General features: G+C 40.8%; 1 protein-coding gene across 2 annotated transcripts in view; it reads left to right on the top strand.

Moving 5' to 3' along the window:
• The window catches only part of NUP88 (nucleoporin 88), a 29,536-nt gene extending 4,676 nt beyond the window's left edge, over window positions 1–24,860 (top strand). The window contains exons 4-17 of one of the 2 annotated variants that reach the window (XM_010998535.3): window positions 2,049–2,135; window positions 4,882–5,058; window positions 8,705–8,891; window positions 9,384–9,531; window positions 12,084–12,182; window positions 18,883–18,973; window positions 21,190–21,291; window positions 22,576–22,734; window positions 23,031–23,156; window positions 23,256–23,321; window positions 23,462–23,542; window positions 23,819–23,945; window positions 24,106–24,224; window positions 24,646–24,860. In XM_010998535.3, the coding sequence (XP_010996837.1) occupies window positions 2,049–2,135; window positions 4,882–5,058; window positions 8,705–8,891; window positions 9,384–9,531; window positions 12,084–12,182; window positions 18,883–18,973; window positions 21,190–21,291; window positions 22,576–22,734; window positions 23,031–23,156; window positions 23,256–23,321; window positions 23,462–23,542; window positions 23,819–23,945; window positions 24,106–24,224; window positions 24,646–24,709 (1,633 nt within the window). In that variant the 3' untranslated portion in view covers window positions 24,710–24,860. The remainder of the gene's footprint in view (window positions 1–2,048; window positions 2,136–4,881; window positions 5,059–8,704; window positions 8,892–9,383; window positions 9,532–12,083; window positions 12,183–18,882; window positions 18,974–21,189; window positions 21,292–22,575; window positions 22,735–23,030; window positions 23,157–23,255; window positions 23,322–23,461; window positions 23,543–23,818; window positions 23,946–24,105; window positions 24,225–24,645) is intronic. The other variant, XM_031467846.2, reaches the window with a different exon arrangement.
• Window positions 24,861–24,944: the final 84 nt, after the last annotated feature.

A 24,944-nucleotide genomic window follows, 5' to 3' on the forward strand; every position in this document is an offset into this window, starting at 1 on the left:
CAGAGGCAGACATCTTACCTAACTGATAGTCCATCAGTGATGGGCAGGGGACATGTCCCTTATCCTGGTTTACTCTCGTTCCCTCTGCTGCCAGTGGCCTCTGTTGATGTGGTAGTCTGCGCAAATGGTGTGCGGTTCTTTCAGGGGCAATATTTGGCCTTTAGCTCCCTCCATCACCGAGAGCTCTGTCTCCTTCTGGCTCTATCAGTTGTCCATGCCCTCAGGCCTCTTCAGAATGGAATATCCCCAAACTTGGCATCTACTGCCTTCTCAACCTGTTATGGTCTTTCATATGGAGTCTTTCTTGTGTGTGTGTTTATTTATTTATTTGTTTATTGAGGTATAGCCAGTTTACAATGTTGTGTCAGCATAATGCTTCAGTCATATGTGAATATACATATATTATTCTTTTCACCATAGGTTACTACAAGATATTGAATATAGTTCCCTGTGCTATACACTATGAACTTGTTTATCTATTTTATATATACTAGTTAGTATCTGCAACTCTCAAACTCCCAATTTATCCCTTCCCAGCCCCTTTCCCTACTGGTAACTGTAAGTTTGTTCTCTATGTCTATGAGTCTGTTTCTGTTTTGTAAGTTTGTTTTTCTTTTTGTTTTTAGATTCCATATATAAGTGATGTCATATGGTATTTTTCTTTCTCTTTCTGGCTTATCTCACTTAGAATGACAATCTCCATGTCCATCCATGTTGCTGCAAATGGCATTATTTTATTATTTTTTATGGCTGAGTAGTATTCCATTGCGTAAATATACCACTTCTTTATCCAGTCATCTGTTGATGGACATTTAGATTGTTTCCATGTCTTATCTATCGTAAATAGTGCTGCTATAAACATTGGGGTGCATGTATCTTTTCAAATTAGAGTTCCCTCAGGATATATGCCAGGAGTAGGATTGCTAGATCATATGGTAAGTCTATTTTAAGTCTTTTGAGGATTCTCCATGCTGTTTTCCATAACGGCTGCACCAGACTACATTCCCACCAGTGTAGGAGGGTTCCCTTTTCTCCACACCCTCACCTGCATTTATGGTTTGTGGACTTTTGAATGATGGCTCTTCTGACTGGTGTGAGGTGATACCTCATTGTAGTTTTGATTTGCATTCTTCTGATAATTAACGATATTGAGCATTTTTTCATGTGCCTATTGTCCATTTGCCTTCATTGGAGAATTGCTTGTTTAGGTCTTCTGCCCATTTTTGGACTGGGTTGTTTGTTTTTTTCTTATTAAGTTGTATGAGCTGTTTATATGTTCTGGAAATTAAGCCTTTGTTGGTTGCATCATTTGCAAATATCTTCTCCCATTCCATAGGTTATCTTTCTGTTTTGCTTATGGTTTCCTTTGCTGTGCAAAATCTTGTAAGTTTAATTACGTACCGTTTGTTTATTTCTGCTCTTATTTCTATTGCCTGGGTAGACTGCCCTAGGAGAACTTTGCTAAGATTTATGTCAGATAATGTTTTGTCTATGTTTTCTTCTAAGAGGTTTATAGTGTCTTGTCTTATGTTTAAGTCCTTAAGCCATTTTGAGTTTATTTTTGTGTATGGTGTGAGGGAGCGTTCTAACTTCATTGATTCATATGCTGCTGTACAGTTATCGCAACACCACTTGCTGAAGAGACTATCTTTACTCCATTGTATATTCTTGCCTCCTTTGTCGAAGATTAATTGACCATAGGTCTGTGGGTTTATTTCTAGACTCTCTATTCTGTTCCATTGATCCATATGTCTTTTTTTGTGCCAATACCACGCTGTTTTGATTACTGCACCTTTGTAGTAATGTATCTGAAGTCTGGGTTATACCTCCAGCTTTGTTCTTTTTCTTCAGTTTTTAGGAATTCTGGGTCTTTTGTGATTCTGTATAAATTTTAGGATTATTTGTTCTAGTTCTATGAAAAATGTCCTGGGTAGTTTGATATGGATCACATTAAATTGTAGGTTACTTAAGGTAGTATGGCCATTGTAATCAAGATAATTCATGAAAGAGAATTTTTAATGCTGGCTTTCTTCTCTTTTGATTGCTAGAATTTATTCTCTGCGTGAGCCCCAGACACCCACTAAGGTTATTATACTTTCAGAAACAGAAGAGGAAAGTCTAATACTCAATAAAGGGTAAGTTTTTATTTGCGTCATGAAATTGTAAAAATTAGTTTGTTGCAATTATAGTTGCAGTTTTAACAGAGATTGGAAGGGTTTCCTGAGGTGACTTTAGCATGTTTTTGGTAATATGAGAAATAAGCAAAAATAGACAATGTGAATAGGTAACAAGAAGTTAGAAATCTCAATATCATTACTACCTTGACCTTTTTTTAAGAAAGTGTAAAAATGTGAATAGCTGAAATGTATTCCCTGTTGTATCTTGAATAAGAGAATGGACTAAACGTTGCAAAATTACAGAAAAGGTGAAAGGCAATTGTTGGGCTGGAGGCCTGCAGGTGTTCACTTAGTGTAGACGGGCAGCTGCTGGACCCGCAGACCAGCATCTGGTGCCCCAGAGCCCCTGGGACTCTCCTGTGACCCTGGCTTCTTTTATGTTTTCTTACCCACTACAGGGGCGAGTTCCTGGCTGCTTTGACCACTAACAGAATCACCCTTTGAACTCACAAACCCCATTCCTCTGGCCTCCTGATCAGTCTTTCTGGTGATTACTACACAGGATCACCCACAGTGTGTGATGTAGAGTGAAGCTTTTAGTAGCAGTATTCCTAGAAATTCCATTTAGTTCTTTTCACGTCTCTGTAGTGGTCATATCTAATAGTCTTCTTTATTTTTGTTTTTCTAACACTTATTCCTTTGAGTATTTTATATATAGCTATTCTGTATGTTACAGTTTAAATATCTGAAGTCCTGGGGAGGTGGGGATCAAATCTGTGATTGTTCTTCCTCCTGCCCTGCAATCATGGTCACTTCCTCCTGTGATTGCTGATCTCTCATTGTGAACTTATGTTTACTTGATCTTAATGTTTGGGAATGTTGAGAGCCTGAGTTGAGGGTGTGTGTTCCTCCAGAGAGGAATTTCATCTTCTTCTGCTAGGACTCAGCGGTTGCCACTGACCTTGGGACCACTTTAATTCTCTCTGATAGTCCCAGAACTGAAAGCTGCAGTTAAATGATTTTCATGTCTTATACCACCAGCTTCTTAAACTCCAGTCCATCCATATCCATGATGGGGAAATACCTCCCTCTGAGAGCTGAGAGGTCCTCTTCTGGTGTCAGGGCATCTTCTCCCCCGCAGTGTGTTTCCATAGCTTACCAGCCTCCTTTGCCAGGCACAGTGTCTGGATGAGAAGCAGTAGAGCAAGTGCCGTTGTTAAGCTTTGGCTCTGGTGTCGGCACCTGTGTTGTAATCTCAGCTCCACCACTTGTCAGCTGTGGCATCTGGGCAAGTTATTCAGCTGCACTGAGCCTCATTGTCATCACTGTACATTCCAGAAACATAAAAAGTAGTGCCATTTACTAGGATTATTGTACAGAATAAATGAGATCATGCATGAAAAGTGCTTAGTATGGCACAGAGCAGGTACTCATCAACTGACACCTACTATCATTAGTAGAAATATTATTTATTAAATTCCAGTTAAGTTCAGGTCTTTTTAAAATAACTTCTGTGTCTATTTGTTTCTATTCATTGTCTTAATTTTGTAGTTTAGCTCAGGTAGTTCTTTTATTCTGGATGTTGGGATTCCTTATTGTATGCCTCCTGATACCATATACCTTTCCATGTGATAAAGAAACTAAGGTATGGTACTTATAACACCTTGAAATTATGTTGATTCTCTCAATTGTATGAAATTACGACTTTATTTTAATTACTCATTAACCTGGTATTAAACTGAAAGCTTTTTGGGAAACCAATTATACTAAATTTTAGAATATAAAAACAGTGTGTTTAATCATTTCTCTTTCCTTATTATAAGATAATGTATATTTGTTGTAGATAATTGGGAAAAGTATTAAGAAGAAAATGAAATAGTTTAAAATTTCCCATAGTTTATCCTCAGTAAAACAACCAGAGTGCTGCTTTCAGTATAAGTCAGATCATTCTGCCTCTCTGCTCTCCGCACGCCATTGATTTCCCAGAGTCTTTGCTCTGACCTGCAAGGGCCTCCAGGTCTGCCCCTGACTGCGCCCCTCCAGCTCCGCTCCAGCCTCTGCCCTGGCTCTGAGCTCCAGCCTCCTTGCCGTTCCTCAGACAACTTCTGCCGCCTCCCCTCCTTGAGTCTCTGCCTGTGTCCTTCCCTCTGCCTGAACTGCTCCTGCTCCACAGAACCACACGCTTGCTCCCTTCTTCCTTCTAATTTTTGCTCCAATATCACCTTGTCAGAGTTTCCCAGACCACCTGAAGTAACACCGCCATCACTACTCTCTTACCCTACTTTATTTTTCTCCATAACATCATTGTCTGACTTTGTGTTATGTGTTTATTTCTTCTCTCTTTCTCTCTCAGTAGAGGGCAGGGCCTTTGTTTAATTCAGTGACGTAGTCCCAGAACCTACAACCGTGCCTGGCACAGAGTAGGTACTTAGTAAATATCTGTGGAATGAATGCATCCTACCACTTTGAGATATTGATGTCTTCATGTGTGTTCTTCCTGTTTCTTTCTGTGTTTATGCATGTCTACATTTTTACTGTTTTTGTGTCTGTATATTGCAACTGTTTAAAATGACAGGTGTTCAGTATAATTTTGTGGCCTGCTTCTTTCATTTACTTTTGTGAGAATTTTCCAATGTTGTTTAACATTCTTCATAATAATAATTTTTGTCTTCTCACTCCATTGAACATAAATTCTGTCCCCACCTACTGTTACTGGACATTTTATTTTTGTTTTCAACCAGTTGGTTTTTAAATCTCTTTTCAGAAGGGCCTACACCGCATCTCTAGGAGAGACAGCAGTTGCATTTGACTTTGGGCCATTGTCAGCAGTCCCGAAGAACGTATTTGGACAAAAAGGCAAAGACGAAGTAGTGGCATTCCCCCTGTACATCTTGTACGAGAATGGGGAGACGTTCCTTACGTATGTTAGCCTGTTGCACAGGTGAGCTGAGGGCGACGCCCACCTGAAGTGAAAGCCAGCTTGTGCTGCAGTGTAGGTTGTCACGGTTGGACCTGGGATCTGTGTTTCTGAGTTTGTGAAAGTATTGCATCCTTTCAGTGCTGGCTGGCATATTTTGGAGAGAGAGTTTGTACAGATCATTCAGCCTTTTCATTTTCTCATTTTATTTGGGCAAGTTCTATAGAATTCTTGGATAACCATTTATGATAAGACTAGATTTGTGTTCCCAAAGTCTAGCCAACCAAAGAAGTATTTACAGATGCTCCCCAGCTTAGTCAGACTTACGATTTTATTGTGGTTCAAAAACAATACACATTCGGTAGAAATGTACTTTAAAGTTTTAATTTCGATGTTTCCCTGGGCTAGCGATGTGCAGTAGATCCTCTGTCATGATGCTCAGCACTGAACACAGTTGCCAGTCAGCCACACAGTCACAGGGGTGAACGCTGATACACTTACAGCCATTCTGTTTTTCTGTACAGTAATCAGTAAATTACATGAGATACTCAACATTTTATTATAAAGTCAGCTTTGTGTTAGATGACTTTGCCCAACTATAGGCTAATGTAAGTGTTCTGAGCATGTTTAAGGTAGGCTAGGGTAAGCTATGATGTTTGGTAGGTAAGGTGTATTAAATGCATTTTCAACTTAAAATATTTTTACCTTAGCTATGGGTTTATTGGGACATAACCCTGTCGTATGTCAAGGGAGATCTGTATCATGTATCCTGTCTGAGCACAGCACTGTGGGGATGGTTAGATATGGTAGTCCGGTATCTTACGTCCCAGTTGTGGGAAAAAGACATACAAACCATGAAAAGGTAATATCTGTACTACTTCAGTGGTTCACAGTAGGGCCAGAGGAAGGAGAGACATTCTGACTGAAGAAGTTTAGGAGATTTTCATGGAAAAGGACTGATGTTATATGGGACTTAAGGTTCTAATGCAGGATTAAATGAAGCATCGAGGAAGGGTAAGACCATCTTAGTCACAAGAGTAGCATGAGGTTGAGTATGAAAACAAGCAAGGGCGAGTGCCATTCAGAGTTCAGTGATTAGATCTGGGAGCTAGAGCAGAAGATTCAGGCAGGGAGCATTTAATGAAAAACCTGGGAAGCTTCTGTCCAGGGAAAGTTTTGGGGAGTTAAATACCTAGTTAAGGAATATGGAGTCTTTTCTGCAGGACTAGGGTAGTAGGAAGCCAGGGATGGTTTCTAAACAGGAGAAAAATGAAACACCAGGTTAGGAAAGGGACTGGGGCAGAGAGACTTTTAAAGAAGCTGTCCCAAAATTTAGTTTAAGGTCTATGAGAGTTTGAACTAGGGCAGTAATGCAAAGGGAGAAGTGAGCATCGTAAATACTACAGAGGAGGGATCAGTAAGACTTAGTTACTGTTTAGATGAGGGAGTGAGCCATTAACAGAAATAATGAGGTCAGGAAGGGCAACTCGTTTGGAAATACAGGACTAGAGAGAAGATGAAGGTAAAATAAAGAAATAATCATCTGTTATGGTGAGGTAGAGGCAATAGAGGGTAAGAATTTTGGGAAAGTTTGTAACTAGAAAGGCGTACAGCCTCAGTCTGAACATTGTAATTTATTCATTTATAAATCAACTTGGCAGGTATTTATTCAGGCTCACTATGTGGCAGGATATGGGAATACGAGATTGGAGGCAAAGTCCCTGCTGTGTGGTTGATTTTTCGTCTACCAGAAAGTCACACAGCAAACTAATTACCGTAGTGCGGTGTGATGTGCTCAAGGCATCATAGGGCGCTGGGAGTGGGACAGAGTAAGTGCTTAGCCTGCCTGACTGGGAAGACTGAGACTATCCAGAAGCTTGGACCCTGAAGAATTGACAAGGTAGAAACAGGAGCAGAAGTGGAAACAGGAGCAGAAGTGGATCCAGGAGAGAGAAGAGAGGATACAAAATGGAAAAGATAAGAAAGATGAAGGAGCTTGATAGATTGCAGAATGGCGAGGGTTCGCGCCTCAGTCCCACTCTCCTGGACAGAGTGTTCTCTGCCTCCCACACACCAGCTCTCTCAGAGGGCTGTTGAGGTAACATTATTACCCTCCCAACCCTTCCTCCCAGACTACTTGGCCCCATTTGCCTACCTAGTAACCTTGGCCCCAAACCTGAAAGTCATCTTCTGCATCCTCTTATGTACAGTCTCGTCTCAAAATTCTGTTGATTTTACCATGAAAATGTCTTGAATGTATACGCCCTTCTCTCCATACCCCCGTCCTTGCCTCAGACCCTCATCATCTGCCTAGATCATTCTCATCTTAAATAGTTGCCCTGAATCCCATTTTGGTCCCCTCTGTGTCACCCTCCTCTCTACTACCAGATTAGTCTTAATAAAGAGAAGCTCCATCACTCTTGGTTTAACCCTCTAGTGACACGCAGTCACCCAGCAGATAGACTCCGAGCACTTGAGCATGGCACGTGAGACCGCCTGCTTCATAAGCCAGCCCTGAATATCTGTCCAGCTACTTTTTTATTGCCTTAGACTTTGTACTTTGCCTCCCATCATACTGAGCTAAGTTTCCTTCCTGTTAATTCCTGGTCTTTCATTCCTCCGGAACTTGGCATATGCTGCCCCCTAGCCGAGATGCTCACTGCCCCTTCCCAGAATGTACTTTCCCATTGACCTTATTTTTGATACCTTTCTTACACACCTACTGTCTTTGTACCTTTTGGTGTTCCTTTGTACCCTGTAAATCCTTGCATTGTTATACACGGTGTGGTAATTCTAATTAAATATTTGCTTCCCCAACTAAACCATCAGTTCCTTGGGGGTGACATCTAGCACTCGGTAAATGTATTTGTCTAGTCCAATTAAATACTGGGTCTGAAGCCCTGAAGATAAGCTACACTTGAGAATGAAAGATTTGGGAGTCATCAGAATATAGACAGTAGTTAAAACCAGGCATAGTCAATATGCTCTTACGTAAGTGTGTATCTTTAAAAGAGAAGAAGGCTTATTGCGGAATCCTGGAGAGCACCGATATTTAAAGAGACAAATTAGAAAAGAGCATTAGAACGATGTGTTCAGAAGGGTAGGAAGAGAAAACTAGGGGGAAGAATGTTTCAGATGTTAAGGGTGTTACGAAGCAATCACTGTTAACCAGTGATAAATGCAGCAGAAAGTCAAGTCAAGTCCCTTTTGGACTTAGCAGCTATAATCTCAGTGGTCACCTTTGCCAGAGAGCATTTCAGTGGAGTGGTGACGGCATAAAGCACGGTAAATTCAGGGCAGGGTCTTTCAGCCTCTGCGTTATTGACATTTTGAGCTGAATAATTCTTTGTTGTAGGGGGCTGTCCTGTGGGGCAGTGTTTAGCAGTATCTCTGGCCTCTAGACATGGGTAACTTCTCCCCCATCCTCCCAGTTGTGCCAACCAAAGGTGTCTTAAGACATTACCAGTGTCCCCTTGGGAGCAAAATTATCTCCAGCTGAGAAGCACCAGAAAGGTGGAAATTGAGTGGGAAAGCGAAAAAGTGGAGACATTGGGAATACACTATTTTTAATAAAGGCATGAGAGCTGGAGAGAGTCAGAAAGGGTTGTAAGTGCTGGGCTTGGTTGTCTTCTGTCAGCATTTCCCAAATACGTTTGCACTCCCTCCTTAGCCCTGGGAGCGTGGGGAAGCTGTTAGGCCCGTTGCCCATGCACCCGGCAGCTGAAGACAACTATGGTTATGACGCCTGTGCCGTGCTCTGCTTGCCCTGTGTCCCCAACATCTTGGTGATTGCCACTGAGTCCGGAATGCTCTACCACTGTGTCGTGCTGGAAGGGGAGGAAGAAGACGACCAAACAGTAAGTCGGGCTGGTGTGGGCATGTGTGTGCCTCCAGCGCCTGCTGTAGTTCCCAGACCAGTGTGAATGCTCATCCATGATGAACTGCAGTTTGTATCTGGCACTTATGTGTGTTTTGGAAACGGAACACTTTAATTGAAGCCCATTTAAAAACTCAATTGCAAGAAGTTAGAAGGTGCCCAACTTACTTGGTGCAGCAACCTGCATATTTCTTTCTAAACTCTAAATTGCCCTCCTTGGTGACAGTTACAAAGAACCTTTGAATCACTGAATTGGCTTTTCTTGAAACTTGTTTATTTACATCTTCCTAAAAGATGAGAGGCTTTTTTTTTCTCTTTTAAGAATAATAAGGCACTGTTAGAATAGGGGGTGGAATTAAGAAGAATTTGAACGCAGTATTTGATCTGGCTTTTTGCTTCAGGTTTTAATTGTGTACATTTCCAGACGAGCATGAAAGACTAAAAATCACAGTGCTTTTTTTTTTTTTAACAGTCAGAAAAGTCCTGGGATTCCAGGGCAGACCTCATTCCTTCTCTGTATGTGTTTGAGTGTGTTGAGTTGGAGCTTGCTCTGAAACTGGCGTCTGGAGAGGATGATCCCTTTGATTCTGACTTTTCTTGTCCAATTAAACTTCACAGAGGTAAAGTATGCTCTAAATTCAGTCCTTTTATCCCATTATACTTACACTGTCACAGACTATTCCTGTGTAATTTATTTTTTCTGTGGTTCCAGCCTTTAAAAAATGGACTGGGTTCTTTTGGCCTTTTAGTCAGAACATTACCCTTTAGGTCCAATAAAGACTGAACAAATTTCCCAAGTTTTAAAATAGTGGTCCTCAGTCTGGATCCACCCAGATTTATAATAGTGAATTTTTCCTGGTCCAGTCAAAAGTAGATTTCATGATTCAAATTCTTAAATGTATGCAAACTTTAATAAACTTTTAAAATAACTTTAACAATAAAATTATAATATACTGGTATTAAGCTATCTCTTTAAAATATCTTTTTTCATTTTAGAACACATTATCTTAGACCCAGTTGAATGTTTCCTTTTTGATCTTTTTTCCTTTTGTTTTAATTTACTTGGGTTGACACCCGATCCTTCTGGCTAGTTATCTGTTCATCTAGGTAGCTCCTGGATAAATGCTGAGACAGTCAAAGAATGTTGTCCAGATTCTGAGTGGCTGCGTGGAAGGAGTCTGGGACTAGGAGTCTGGAGTGTCCTGGGTTTGGGTACAGCTCTGACATGATTAGAAACTCTGTATAGTATTGGGCACCTGCTCAGCCTCACTCATCTTCAGTTTTCTCTCCTAAAAACAATAGGGATAATATCAGATGATCTCTTATGTCCTTTCTGACATAAAAATGCTATAATCCGATATGCTTCTCAACCCTTTTTCAGAGTCTCCTCTAGGATTTAGTCTTCTTCCCCGTGAAGGATGAGGAATAAAAGCATACTCAGTCTGGAACCATTTGGGGCGCCCGTCATTTTCCTCTGGTGCAGAGTCAGTCTTGTAGCAGCCTGGCCTAGTCTGCTTACAGTCCTATTAGCCAGTTTGCCTAGGATTGGTAATAATGGCTTCCACTCTGTACTAAAGTATAGCCAGAACATTTAAGACGGTGGGAGTCCTTTTATAATAAACCAGCAAAGAGAACTCATTGGGCATGTGGAATTGAACAGAACTCTGTTTTATAGATGAGATTGAGACACAGTGAGGTAAAGTGACATAAACTAATTGGTTTCCTTAAGATACACATGTCTTTGGGAAATCTTAATTGTTGTTTTTTTTATCTTGATTCTTCAGGTAAGAGATAAAAGTTTGTTAGTTTCACCTATGAAAATGTTAACTCACTCAAATTTTACTTAAGGCATATTACAATCCCTGACACATACCCAGAGTCTTAATGTCATAAATGAATGGTTTCCTTAGAACCTGTCCGGTGTCTAGCACACTTCCTACTTCAGTTACTGATATTGCCCTTTTTCATAATAGATTTCTGTCACATCCTAATACTAAGATTTTCCTGTTGACTTAAGCACCATAAACACATTTTGAGAAGCCATTGTAAACAATGAGAGACATAGTGAGGTGGTTTCAGCCTTAAATTCAGTCTCGTCTGTGGGCAATTGAAAAGAAGCTTCAGTACTTTATTGTTCTTGGAGATTTTTTTTTTTAACTTTTTATAGTTTAATTGCTGTTTTCAGAGGTGCTATGCAGAGCCCCAACATATAAAACAGATTAAAAAAATAATACTTTATATCATTTACTTACTATAAAGTCATCAGTAAGAAAGTGAGGCTGTTAGAAGAAAATTTTGGTGTAGCGGCTTATGGTGACAGTTACCATTTTATATCAGCTTTAGTATATACATTATTTCTATATCTTGTTTTAGTTGTTTAATATTTTAAAAATCCTGAGACAGATAAATATTTATAAATAATGTAAATATTCAAGAGTTCATCTTTTAGTTTCAGGATAGTCTTACTGATAACTAGGGCTCCAAAGATACAGAAATTTTCATTAAAATTAGGTAACAACTGCTTATATTTCTTGGTATAAATATAAATGTAAAAACTGTATCTAAAACTTAAACTTAAAAAACTACCTGTAAAAAACAAAAAAAGAACAAAAAAAAACAAAAAAAGAAAAAAACTACCTGTAAGTCAGCATTATCAAGACAAGTAAAAGTCCACATTTCACACCTGACAGTATTGCTGTACCAGGACTATTCACTGAGCAGTTATGCTGAGGACTTTTTAGTGCCTGTGCTGTAGGAGTGAGCTGACTTCAACAATTTCACGTAAGATGTGTGCAAGCATAGGTTTCCTGCAGAGCATTAACCTTTCTTAATCACCGTTTTATTTTGAAGAACTGTAAATAAATGCACAGAATTGGGCAGAAAGGCATAAGTGAGCTGCCTGACAGCAGGTGTTTAGTTCAGTGAACTCTGTGTTAATATTTAGAAAATAACATATTTGAATTGTTTATTAATTATATTTTCAAAATATTTAAAATATATTTTAAAATTGAATTCAAATTTCAAAATTCTAAAACCCTGACATAGTGCCATAGTGTGAAGGTCCTGTGGACCTTCCATCACTTCCATCAACAAATGTGTTTGTGGCCTGCTCAGGTGAATTCTTTCAGTTTTCTCATGGCTGCCTTTATATCATTACTGATTCCATTTGCAGATCCCAAGTGTCCCTCAAGATACCACTGTACTCATGAAGCTGGTGTGCATAGTGTTGGGCTTACTTGGATTCATAAACTTCACAAATTTCTTGGATCAGGTGAGTTTTTTGTGCTTTTCAGTATGTTTCACAGATTCTATCAAAAAGTAGTTTGGAATAGAAAAATAATAGAGAAAATAAATGACACCAAAAGAGAGTCCTTTGAAAAGATCAACAACATTGACAAACCTATAGGTAGACTGACCAAGACATAAAAAAGACTCAGATTACTACAGTTGGAAATGAAAGAGGGGATGTTCCTGCTGATCTTACAGAAATGTGACAGCTTATAAAGGAATACAATGAACAACTATATGTCACTTAGATAATCTAGATGAGGTGGATAGATTCCTAGTAAGACATAAATTACCAAAACTGACTCAAGAAGAAATAAAAAATTTGAATAGACTTACAACAAGTAAAGAAATTGAATCAATAATCGAAAACTACCCAAAAGGAAAAGTTCAGGACAATATAATTTCACATTTAAAGAATTAATATCAGTTCTTCACAAATTCTTACAAAAAATAGAAGAGGAAACACTTCCCTGCTCACTCTTTGAGGCTAGTAATACCCTGATACCAAAACTAGACATACATTCAAGAAAGATAAACCAGAGATAAGTACCTTTTATAAATATAGATGCATAAAATCCTAAACAGAATACTAGCAAATGAAATCCAGCAACATAAAAAGAGCATACAGCATGATTTAGGGATGTGAGGTTAGTTTAACACTGAGAAATTTAATTGATATATTATACCATATCAGGAGAATAAAGGACAGAAACCATATGATTATCTCAATAGACAGAAAAAACATTTTTAAAAAATCCAACAGCCTTCCATGTTAAAAACACTCAACAAACTAGTAATAGTAATAGAAAAGAACTTCCTCAAACTGAAAAAGGGCATCTATGAAAAGACTACAGCTTTTTTTTTTTTTGGTAAGTTTCCATATATGAGTGATACGGTATTTTTCTTTCTCTTTCTGGCTTGCTTCATTTAGAATGACAATCTCCAGGTCCATCCATGTTGCTTCAAATGGCATTATTTTATACTTTTTCATGGCTGAGTAGTATTCCATTATATAAATATACCACAACTTCTTTATCTAGTCATCTGTCGATGGACATTAAGTTTGCTTCCATGTCTTGGCTATTGTTAATAGTGCTGCTGTGAATACTGGGGTGCATGTATGTTTTTGAATTAGAGTTCCCTCCAGTTATATGCCCAAGAGTGGGATTGCTGGATCATAAGGTAAGTCTATTTTTAGTTTTTTAAGGAATCTCCATACTGTTTTCCATAATGGCTGCACCAAACTGTATTCCCACCAGCAGTGTAGAAGGGTTCCCTTTCCTCCCCACATCCTCTCCAGCATTTATGGTTTGTGGACATTTGAATGATGGCCCTTCTGACTGGTGTGAGGTGATACCTCATTGTAATTTTAATTTGCATTTCTTTGATAATTACCAATAATGAGCGTTTTTTTCATGTGCCTATTGGCCATTTGTATGTCTTCATTGGAGAATTGCTTGTTTAGGTCTTCTGTCCATTTTTGGATTGGGTTGTTTGTTTTTTTCCTAATTAAGTTGTATGAGCTGTTTATGTATTCTGGAAATTAAACTTTTGTTAGTCACATCATTTGCAAATATTTTCTCCCATTCCATAGGTTGTCTTTCTGTTTTGCTTATGGTTTCCTTTGCTGTGCAAAAAGCTTATAAGTTTAATTAGGTTTTATTTGTTTATTTTTGCTTTTATTTCTATTGCCTGGGTAGACTGCTCTAGGAGAATGTTGCTAAGATTTATGGCAGATAATATTTTGCCTATGTTTTCTTCTGGGAGGTTTATAGTGTCTTGTCTTATGTTCAAGTCTTTAAGCCATCTTGAGCTTATTTTTGTGTATGGTGTGAGGGAGGGTTCTAACTTCATTGATTTACATGCTGCTGTCCAGTTATCACAGCACTACTTGAAGAGGCTGTCTTTTCTCCATTGTATATTCTTGCCTCCTTTGTTGAAGATTAGTTGACCATAGATCTGTGGGTTTATTTCTGGGCTTTCTCTTCTGTTCCATTGATCCATATGTCTGTTTTTATGCCAATACCACGCTGTTTTGATTACTGCAGCTCTGTAGTATTGTTTGAAGCCTGGGAGGGTTATTCCTCCAGCTTCATTCTTTTTTTTCAGTATTGCTTTGGCAGTTCTGGGTCTTTTGTGATTCCATATAAATTTTAGGATTATTTGTTCTAGTTCTTTGAAAAATGTTCTGGGTAATTTGATAGGAATCACAATAAATCTGTAGATTGCCTTGGGCAGTATGGCCATTTGAACGATACTGATTCTTCCAGTCCAAGAGCATGGGATATCTTTCCATTTCTTTAAGTCGTCTTAAATTTCTTTAATTAATGTTTTATAGTCATCTGCATGTGAGTCTTTCACCTCCTTGGTCAGGTTTATTCCTAGGTATTTTATTATTTTGGCTGCGATTTTGAAAGGGATTGTTTCTTTACCTTCTTTTCCTGCTCTTTCACTGTTAGTATAAAGAAATGCAATTGATTTTTGTATGTTAATCTTGTATCCTGCCACCTGCCAAATTCTTCTACAGCTGTAGTAGCTTTTTTGTGGAACTTTTAGGGTTTTCTATACATCTTCCCCATTGAAGCCATCTGGTCCTGGACTTTTGTTTGCAGAGAGGTTTTTTATTGCTGATTCTATTTCATTTCTAGATCAGTCTGTTCAAGTGGTCTGTTTCTTCTTGATTCAGTCTTGGTGGACTGTATGTTTCCAGAAACTCGACCATTTCTTCTAGCTTGTCTAATTTGTTTCTGTATTTTGTGAGGAATTTGTCTTTTGAAGTAGGCAGTGTTCTGTCAGACTTCAGCAGGTGTTCTGAGTGAATGGGTGGGTCCGTGGTGTCTGTCTTGGTGTATTTGTGGGAAAGGTTGAGCTAAGAGCATCCTTCTATTCCGCCATCTTGGCCTCCCAAGAAGTTAGAAGTTGTACTTCTAACTTTCTGTTGCTGCTGTAGTAAATTGTTACAAGCTTAGTGTCTTCAAAAAATACAAATCTATTATCTTGCAGTTTCTATAGGTTAGAAGTCCTAGGATGATCTCACCGGGCAAAACAGTGTTCCTTTCTGGAGGCTCTAGGGGAAGACCCACTTCCTAGCCTTTTCCAGCTTCTGTTACCTTCCTTTGCTTTTTTTGAGGGGCTGGTAATTAGGTGTTGTTGTTTTTTTTTAATGGAGGTGCTGGGGATTAAACCCCAGGACCTCGTGCATGCTAAGCATGTGCTCTATCACTGAGCTGTACACTCCCCACTTACCTTCCTTTGCTTATAGTCCACTTCCTCCATCTTCAAGGCCAGCAGTGATGGGACAAAAGTTGAGTCTTTCTCAACTTATATCACTTTGACTTTCTTTCCTGCTTTCCTTTTTCATTTTTATGGAAATTTGTGATAACATTGGGCCCACCCAGGTAATCCAGGTAACCTCCCTGTTTCAGAGACATCTGATGGGCGTCTTTAATCCCATCTGCAATCTTTATTCCCCTTTGCCATGTGACCTAACATTCATAGGTTCTAGGGATTAGAACACAGCCATCTTTGAGGAGTCCATTGTCCCTCCTACTACATTCTGTCCCTAAAGATTCACATCTGACCTGCATGCAAAATGCTCTAGACAAACGCAAAGTTCAAAATCTCATCTAAATGTCATGAAGTCCCCAGTCTCATCATCTGAATCACTTATATCAATTATAGTTAGACTTTAAGTAGAATCTACCCAGGAGCAAAAGTCCTCTCTCTGTGGACCTATGAAACAGTTATCTGCTCTCAGAACAGAATGTGGGGCAGGTATAGGTATCAGTTAAAGATACTGCAGTTCAAAAGGGGAGAAAACAGAAAGGAAAAAGGAGCCGTAGGTCCCAAGAAATTTAAAATTCCAAATTCCATTATGTTTCAAGGCCTGGGGATAATCCTTGCAGCTCTGCCCTCAGCATAGTTCTTCATTTTTCAGGAAAGGTATTTGTAAGTGAGTAGTTTTATTAGCCTGTTTCCTGCCTGTGGAATTTTGAGGGGGGAGTAGCCTTCTCTCATCCCATTGTGACGCTTTCAGTCCAACCCAGTGGTGCTTCGTTGGGTATAAAATCCTCAAGAACTTTTTGGGTCTCCTGTGTTTATCATGAGTCACTCTAGTAGAGGTTCATCCACAGACCTTCCCTGAATAATCCCATCTCTACTTTTGGCTTCTGCTGACACCAGAAGGAATCTAAGTCTACACTGTTAATCTCTTCAGAGAGCTTTTGTGTGACTGAATATTCTGACCTTTTGATCTTTCTGAGGTACTAGCAAAATAGCCACACCAGTGGCTTTTTCTCTAAACATGCTTTCCTCATGTGAATCTCTTAATTTTAGCACCTTTTGCCGTCCAAATAGGCTGAGAATTTCCTAGATCACCAAGTCCCTTGTTCCTTTTTGTTTAATAATTCTTCCCTCAATTTTATTTTTCCTCACATTTTACCATAATCAGCAAGAATTCAGACCACATCTTCAACACTTTACTTGGAAATGTTTGTAGCTACAGGTCCAATTTAATTGTTTATAATTCTGTCTTCCACACTTTCCCCTTAAGATCAGGAACAAAAGGATGTCTGCTCTTGCCACTTGTATTCAATATTATAATGGGGGTTCTAGGCAGGAAATTAGCCAGGAAAGTGAAATAAAAGGTATCCATATTAGGAAAGAAGTAAAACTATATTCTCTGACGACATGATCTTTTACGTAGTTAATTGTAGGGGACCCATTGAAAAACTGCTTAAACTAATGAATGAGTTTAGAGAGGTTGCAGGATACAAGATCGGTAAACAAATATCAGGTCTGTTTCTGTGCACTAGCAATGAACAATCCAAAAGGAAATTAAGAAACCAGTTTCATTTATAACAGCATTAAAATGAATAAAGTACTTAGGAATGAATTTAACAAAAGAAGTGCAAAGCACAGTCTTAAAACTTTAAAACATTGTTGAAAGAAAAAAAGAAGACCCTAAGTAAATGAAAAATATCCTGTGTACATGGATCAGAAAGCTTACTATTGTTAGATGCAGTACTCCCCAAATTGATATATAAATTCCATGCAACCCCTGCCAAAATTCTAGCTAGCTTCTCTGCAGAAACTGATAAGCTGATCTTAAAATTCATATGGAATTTCAAGTGACCTAGAATAGTCAAAACAATCTTGAAAAACAGGGACGAATTTGGAGGACCCACACTTCCCAATTTCAAAACTTACTACAAATACATGGTAATCAAGACAGTGTGATATTGGCATAAGAATACACATATAGGTCAATGAACAGCATTTAGAGTTCAGAAACATACCTTTACATTTACAGTAGGTTGGTTTCAACAAGGATGCCAGAACAGTTCAATTCAGTGGGGCAAAGAATAGTCTTTTTCAACAAATGGTCCTGGGACAAGTGTACATCCACATGCACAAGAATGAAAGTGGACCATTACCTCACGCCGTACACAAAAATGAACGCAAAATGGATCAAAGACTTAAATACAAGGACTAAAACTATAGAACGCTTACAAGGAAATACTATCACAAAAGTGAAAAGCCAACCCCTAGAATCGGAGTAAGTATTTGTAAATCGTATATCTGATGATGGACTTGTACCTAGAATATAGAATTGTTAGAATTCAATAGGAAAAGGATAGATAAACCAATTTTTAAAACAAAGGATTTTAATAGACATTGTTCCATTGATAATATACAAACAGCCAATAAGCACATGAAAACATGTTCAGTTATGGAAATGAGACAATTAAAAGTGTTATTAAGGATGTGGAAAAATAGTGACCCTCATACACTGCTTATGGAAATGTGAAATGATGCAGCCACTTTGGGAAGACGGTCTGGCAGTTCCTCAAATGACTGAACATAGAGTTACCATATGACCCAGCAGTTCCACTCAAGATAAATGAAAACATACGTCCATACTTGGATAAAACTTACAAATGAATGTTCATAGCAGCAGCATTCATAATAGCTAAATAGCCAAGTGTCCATCAGCTGATGATTAGATAAATAAAATACCGTCTGTCCATGCAGTGGGCTATTCAACAGTAGAAAAGAAGTACTTACACCTGTCCCAACATGAATGAACCCTTATGCTGAGCGAAGGAAACCAGTCGCAGACAACTAGCTGTTGTATGATTCCGCTTACAGAAAATGTCCAGAATAAAAAGTCAACAGAGCCAGAAAGCAGATCAGTGGTTGCTGGTTAGGCCTGGGGTGCCTGGCAGAAACACCAGGGGGTGATTGCTAGTGGGGATGGGGGTTTCTCTCTGGGTAACGAAAATATTCTAAATTTTTTGTGCTGATGGTTGTACGGTACTTTTAATATACTAAAAATCCACTGAATTGTACACTTTAAGTGTGGTATTGTGAATTACATTTCAAAAAGCCGTTATAAAAGTAAAATTGGTGTAGGTGAGGAAGGGACTGGAAGGGAATGATTTCTGGAATTTTTCTGCTCAATGAAACATTTCTGCATTTAGAAACTTTACCGAGGAAAATCCACTTTCCTTGAGGCAGAAATCTAGACCCTGTGGAAAAGAGATTTCTGTGTCAGCCATAGCCTTTAAGAAGCAGTGTTCTGAGGCAAGAGCTTAATTTCATTTAACTAACATTGTCAGCATTTTAATTTGGAGACTTTTGCCTAAAGTGTCATTTAACTTATATAATGTATTCTTTTGTAGATGAAGAAGATAAGGACAGTTTGCAGGAACTAGCTACAGAACAGAAATGCTTCGTAGAACACATCCTTTGCACCAAGCCATTGCCGTGCAGGTAAGGGCCTTCTCTGCCGTCCAAGCATGGGTCACAGCTGTTTCAGTAGCTGAGGTGCGCGCGTGTTCGTTACATTTGCCTGCGACGTGGTGCTTCAGCCCTGAGAGAGTCTGCACCACGTGCCACGTGCTCTGGCTGGGGGCGTTTCCCCAGGCGTCGCCCCCGTCCTCCCGCGGCTCACTCTGATTCTTCTTTCTGATCTTAACTTCATGTCAGCTCATGAGGGCTCCCTTGATTCCCCAGAGCCCCTTCGGGTCCTCCTGTTACTCTTCTTTGCAGCACATATTCCAGTTGATGTTTGTGTTTAACGTCTGTCACCACTACTGGAATACACGTGTTTCTTGAGAGCATAGACCATGTCTGTCTGTTTCCTTCTTTATACCATCGCCTCATGTGTGTTCACGTGGTGTCTGACAGGTGCCTGCGAGACACTTAGTAAATATCTGATGAAAAGAGTAAAAGGAAGTATCTAGAATGACTCTCAGGTTTCCAGCTGGGGTAACAGGAGATGTGGAACCCTTCAGAAAAGTGGGATGTAGGACAAAGGGTGGGTGTGGGAGGACTCAGGATGGGTTACTGGGACATGTGCGCTAAAGGCCGTCCGCGCGGCGGGTGCGTGTGTGGGTCTGGAGCTGGACGTGGTCTGGGCTAGGACAGTTCAGATGCGGGAGTTGTCAGCACTGGAGCCACAACTCCAGGGGAGGCTCCTCAGGAAAGGGCCTAGAATGAGTAGAGGAGACCTGAGCAGAGTCTTGAGCAACACTTTCTTACAAGCGGTGAGTGGAGGACGAGGAGCCCAGCCCAGGAAGGAACCCGGGGAGCCCGAGGGAGGACCGGGGGGAAGGGTCCAAGGAGGGGGATGTTTCAAAGAGGCAGCAGCAGGCTGCAGCATCGAATGAGCACAGCAAAGTGGTGAAGAGCGTAGCATCCAGATTTGGAAAACTCAGCGCTTCCTCGACAACCACAGGGAAACGCTTTCAGGGGCCGGGGGTGGGGTAGCCCCAGGTTGTGAAGTGAATGGGGAAAATAAATAATCTCATTTAGGTACATTTCAAAAACAGGTAAAATTAAACAATACTGCTTAGGAATGAATACAGAGCTAGGAAAGCTATAAAGCAAAATGAGAGCATAAATATCTTAAAAATTGGAGTTGCGGTTACTTCCCAGGCAAGTGGGAGGCTGTGACTGGGGAGGGCCACACAGGAGGGCTTAGGCCACGGCCGGGCTCCAATTCTCAGCCCGGGGAGTGATGAGTGTGCTATGCACTCTTCTGTATGTAGATGTCACACTAAAATTACAAAGTTCTTTTTAACCTCCGCGACTTCCCCTCGCCGCCACACGCCTCCCCCTCCAATGAAAGGTACACGAGAGATGTGGAAGGGGAAAGGGGCCTGCAGGCTGCTGCTGAAGACAGCTGGTTCTAAAGGCAAGGGGAGAAGGAACAGGTTAAGGAGAACGCGAAATGAGAGGAGAGTGTTTTCAGTGGAAGAGATGTGAACCTGCTTATAAGCTGAGAGGAGACAGACAGGAGGGGGCTTGCGATTACAGAGTGGATGACGCACGGCTCAGGGAGGCGGGAGGAGACGGCATCAACAGTCCAGCGTCAGCACTGTGCTCTGGGGGTGGGCTGACCACGGGGGCAGGACAGCGGTGTGTTGGCAGGACAGACAGTTCTTGTCTGTGGTCCAGTTTTCTGTTTCTCAGTGAAGTAAGAACCAAGACTTGGAGGGAGATGCCTGCAATGCACAGTAAATTGCTCCTGTGACAGAGATGTTGGGCCGCATTGAATTTGTAGTGTGAGAAAGACACTGAAGTCCTATTCAGTCAAAGGTTTCTGAGCACTTAACCTGTGCTTGGCTAGGCACGCGGAGGCAGCTGGGGCTTACGTGCAAGTAGGGAAGACAGACACGCAAAGAGCTGACTTCATATCGTGCTAACTGCTGAGATGACAGTGAGCACCGTGAGGCTGTGGCTTCCTGAGAGACTTACAAGTCAGAAATGGCCTCAGGGCTGCTCGGTGACAGCTGGAATCAAACCAATCAGAGCTTTAAGTGGTAGAGGTTTCCAAGCCACCACCTTGAGAGTCCTGTACTGATCGCGTGTCCCAGGTAACTGTTAGCCCAGGCCTGAGGCGGCCACACACCTCAGCCATGTCTTTGCTTTTGGATCCGCTGCATTTGCTGCTTTGTGGTTTAACTGTGGCTGTGTTTTTCCAGGCAGCCAGCTCCGATTCAAGGATTCTGGATTGTCCCTGACATACTGGGGCCTACGATGATCTGCATCACCAGTACCTGCGAATGCCTCATAAGGCCTTTACTGTATGTCCCACTTTGTATTTGCATACAGTTCTCATTAATTCTGCAAAATCTAAGCTGGGAAGATGTCCTTAGTAAGATACATGTCTGCAGATACATGGTTTATGCTTTGGCTTCTGACTTCAGGATTGGAAGGGTGATTATTTCTGTTGCTCCTGCCACCTCTGGAAGGATTTATGTTAGGCATAATTTCTGGCATCTCCTTTAGCTGTCTGAGAGTCAAGAGCTGTACTTCCAAGCGTGGAAAGAATACTAAAATTAAGTACTGAACTCTATTATTAGTGGGAGTTAGGTTTAAGTGCCAGGCTCAGAAATAAGCCACTTACCTGCACTGCCTCCTATCATCACAGCAATCCTGTAAGGACAGCACTGTTCTCCTCATCTTGTAGAAGAGGAAACAGGGCTGGAGGTTAAGATGATGCCAGAGTCACAGGTGACACACACACCTGGGCTACAGGTACAGGGCTTTCTGACTTCAGAGTTCATACTCACTTTTGTAAACTCTGGAAGAAAAGTGGTGTCATAGCTGAGCTCGCAAGCCTCCTTTCTTAACTTTCGGAGCCTATGTTAAGCTGTAAGTGTATGGAAGGTCATTTGAGTTTTATAAATGCAGGGCTTAAGTCTCTAAGGAGCCACGGGGGTACCAGAACACTAGGCCCCTCTCCCCCGTCTCTTGGTGTTAGTTCACAGCGTGTGCTTCTAGATATTGATGTATTTCAGAATGCTGGCATTCATTTACTGTCCTGAGAAGAATTTCCATGCTTTTTGAAAACTGACAAGTTACACCACTTAGGAAGGAAAATAATTCAGTCAATTTTGTGACATTTATAGTGAAAGAGACTGAAAACTAGCAAGACTAAGAAGTAAAAATCACTGCAAACAAGTATCTTTTTGCCTGCTGCCTCAGCATGGTTTTTAAAAACCTGTCCTACCGTTAGTGAAATAAGACCTAATCATACTAGGTTACTTCAGAATAAAATCATGAATCCCACGGGGAAAAAAAACTCTTAATTGGTTATCTGGATACCTTCAAATCATGTTTCTGCCAGCTCCTTCAAATACATGTCTGTGATGTGACGTTGTTAACAAACTCCCAGACGTCAGTCACCGCAGTCACTTACTGTGCTGTTTAAAGTTTGCACTCTTTCAAGCTTTCTGAAGTTGCCATTGTGAGTATTTGTAACACTTTGTAGTTCCTTATGTTCTCATTTCTGGATTAATGTGACTTACGCTTTCCTCTAATATAGCAAATAACTAACTCCATGGTAAACCTTATTTATTTTGCAGAAGCACAGTCCATCCAGCATCGCCTCCCCTGCTCTGTACCCGAGATGACGTTGAAGTGGCAGAGTCTCCCCTCCGGATTCTGTCTGAAACCCCGGATTCCTTTGAAAAACACATCAGAAGCATTCTGCAACGCAGTGTCGCAAATCCAGCGGTTTTGAAGTACGGGATTGGGGTCATACAGGTTTTAAAAAGTGACTCCCTTCTCTTTTCATAATTCCTGTTTATCCTCTCAGTCCTCAGCTGTTTCATTTCATAGACTTTTTATTATGTTGGAGTTGGAAGAAACACAGGGCAGTTTAATCAGCTAGTGAGCACAGAGGGACAGTCTGCGGAGGCACTTGAGAAGGATAAACAGGAAGTGTGGAAAGAAGGGGAAAGGGGAGTTATGACTTGAGTCTGTTTTCAGCTGTTTCGCTCAGCTAAGGAAAGTAATGATAGAAACTTCTTTTTTAAAGATCATCTGAAAAAGATACGGCGCCCCCTCCCGAAGAATGTCTTCAGCTCATCAGCAGAGCCACCCAGGTGTTCAGAGAACAGTACATTCTTAAACAGGACCTGGCAAAGGAGGAGATTCAGCGGAGGTAGGATGGCCTTTGTTCCCGTACCACCAGTCCCTGGCCGAGAGCTGACACTGTATGATGGCTTAGACCTGGCTTCTGATTAAATTTTTCTTCTTGAAGGGTGAAACTGTTATGTGACCAAAAAAAGAAACAACTAGAAGATCTCAATTATTGCCGAGAGGAGAGGTAAGTGCCAAAACTAGGGAGAAAAAAATAACAGTTCGCTGAGACTGGACCTGTGTCCCACCCCAGGACGCTGAAGCACGTCGGCTGGCTGCACCACAGAGGTGGCCCTGTAGCAACGCCTGTTTTTTTTATGCCATCAGGAAAAGTCTACGGGAAATGGCTGAGCGCTTAGCTGACAAATATGAGGAAGCCAAGGAAAAACAAGAAGATATTATGAACAGGTCAGTGGGCTGTGTAACATTCCGTTCCCCACTCATGTACTACCAGTGTTCCTAAGTACTTGGGCACCCGTGTGAAGGAATGCGGGCCGACAGCAGGTTCTCCCTCTGAGCTGTGTTTTACAAAAGGCAGCGCAGTGATGCTTTCCCCAAGCCCAGCCTCTGGGATCCTCCTTCAAAGACACCAGATTCATAAACTAAGAGCTTCAGGTAGGACTGTATTTCTCCTAAGGAGCAGAGATCTTAAGCTGAGCTGATGTTTGCTTCCCTTTTCTAAAGGATGAAAAAAGTACTTCACAGTTTTCACTCTCAGCTTCCAGTTCTGTCTGATAGTGAGAGAGACATGAAGAAAGAATTACAGCTGATACCTGATCAACTTCGACATCTGGGCAATGCCATCAAACAGGTAGGAATGGATACAAGGTGGCTAACTTTGGTACTTTTTAAAAGTGTCTCTCCTGTAGGAAATAATTTTATAAAATATATAAAGAACAGACTAAAACAGATACTATAAAAATGTGTAGGAAACCACAGCTAAGATACCTGTGTTCTGTTTGATACCTAAGGTTACTATGAAAAAAGACTATCAGCAGCGAAAGATGGAAAAGGTACTGAGTCCTCAGAAGCCCACCATTACGCTCAGCGCCTACCAGCGGAAGTGCATTCAGTCCATCCTGAAGGAGGAGTAAGTACTCCTACCAGTCAGCTGCTGTGAGACAGTTTTTCCTTTGCAAAACGCCCAAATCAGCCTTTCTCTGCCCAGATAAGATCACTTGGCATGCAGGTGTCAGGTAGTTAGGACAGGAAGCACACGACAGATGAAGATGGTGGGGGGCTCAAAAAGGGCGTCCCTCTCTCGTAAGATAACGCTGTTGTGTGGCCAGGGTACTCCCCACAGGGTCCGTTCAGCAGTATTGCCAGCAGTCGCACTGCTCTGCTTGCTGCTCCTCGCCGTAAATGAACTGCCTTTACTATCCACTTAAACCCTTAAGCCTTTAATTCTAGCAAAGCATTTCTAAGCTATTTCATTACTAAATTCTTAATCAATATTAATGTCTTACTCATCTGTTGTATTCCCCAAAGTGAGTGCCTTTATGATTTTACAGGGGTGAACACATAAGAGAGATGGTGAAGCAAATTAATGATATCCGAAACCATGTAAACTTCTGACACGGCTGGGGCCGGCGCGCCCTGTGAAACGAGCAGGTGGCATCACCTAGTTTATAAAGAGGCATTCTGGATGAACTTTTCTGTGGTGGCTCATCACTTTTTATAGTTGTTTTATAATTATTGAATAAATGCTTTTATTTAAAAATTGGAATGTGCACTGTATATAAGCTCAAGTCTCTTAACTGTACTCGGCAAGGGCCTGAGACTTTCAGCTGTACACGGCCAGACCTCCGTG

The sequence above is a fragment of the Camelus dromedarius genome, chromosome 16 (genome assembly GCF_036321535.1).
Source record: "Camelus dromedarius isolate mCamDro1 chromosome 16, mCamDro1.pat, whole genome shotgun sequence".
NCBI lineage: Eukaryota > Metazoa > Chordata > Mammalia > Artiodactyla > Camelidae > Camelus > Camelus dromedarius.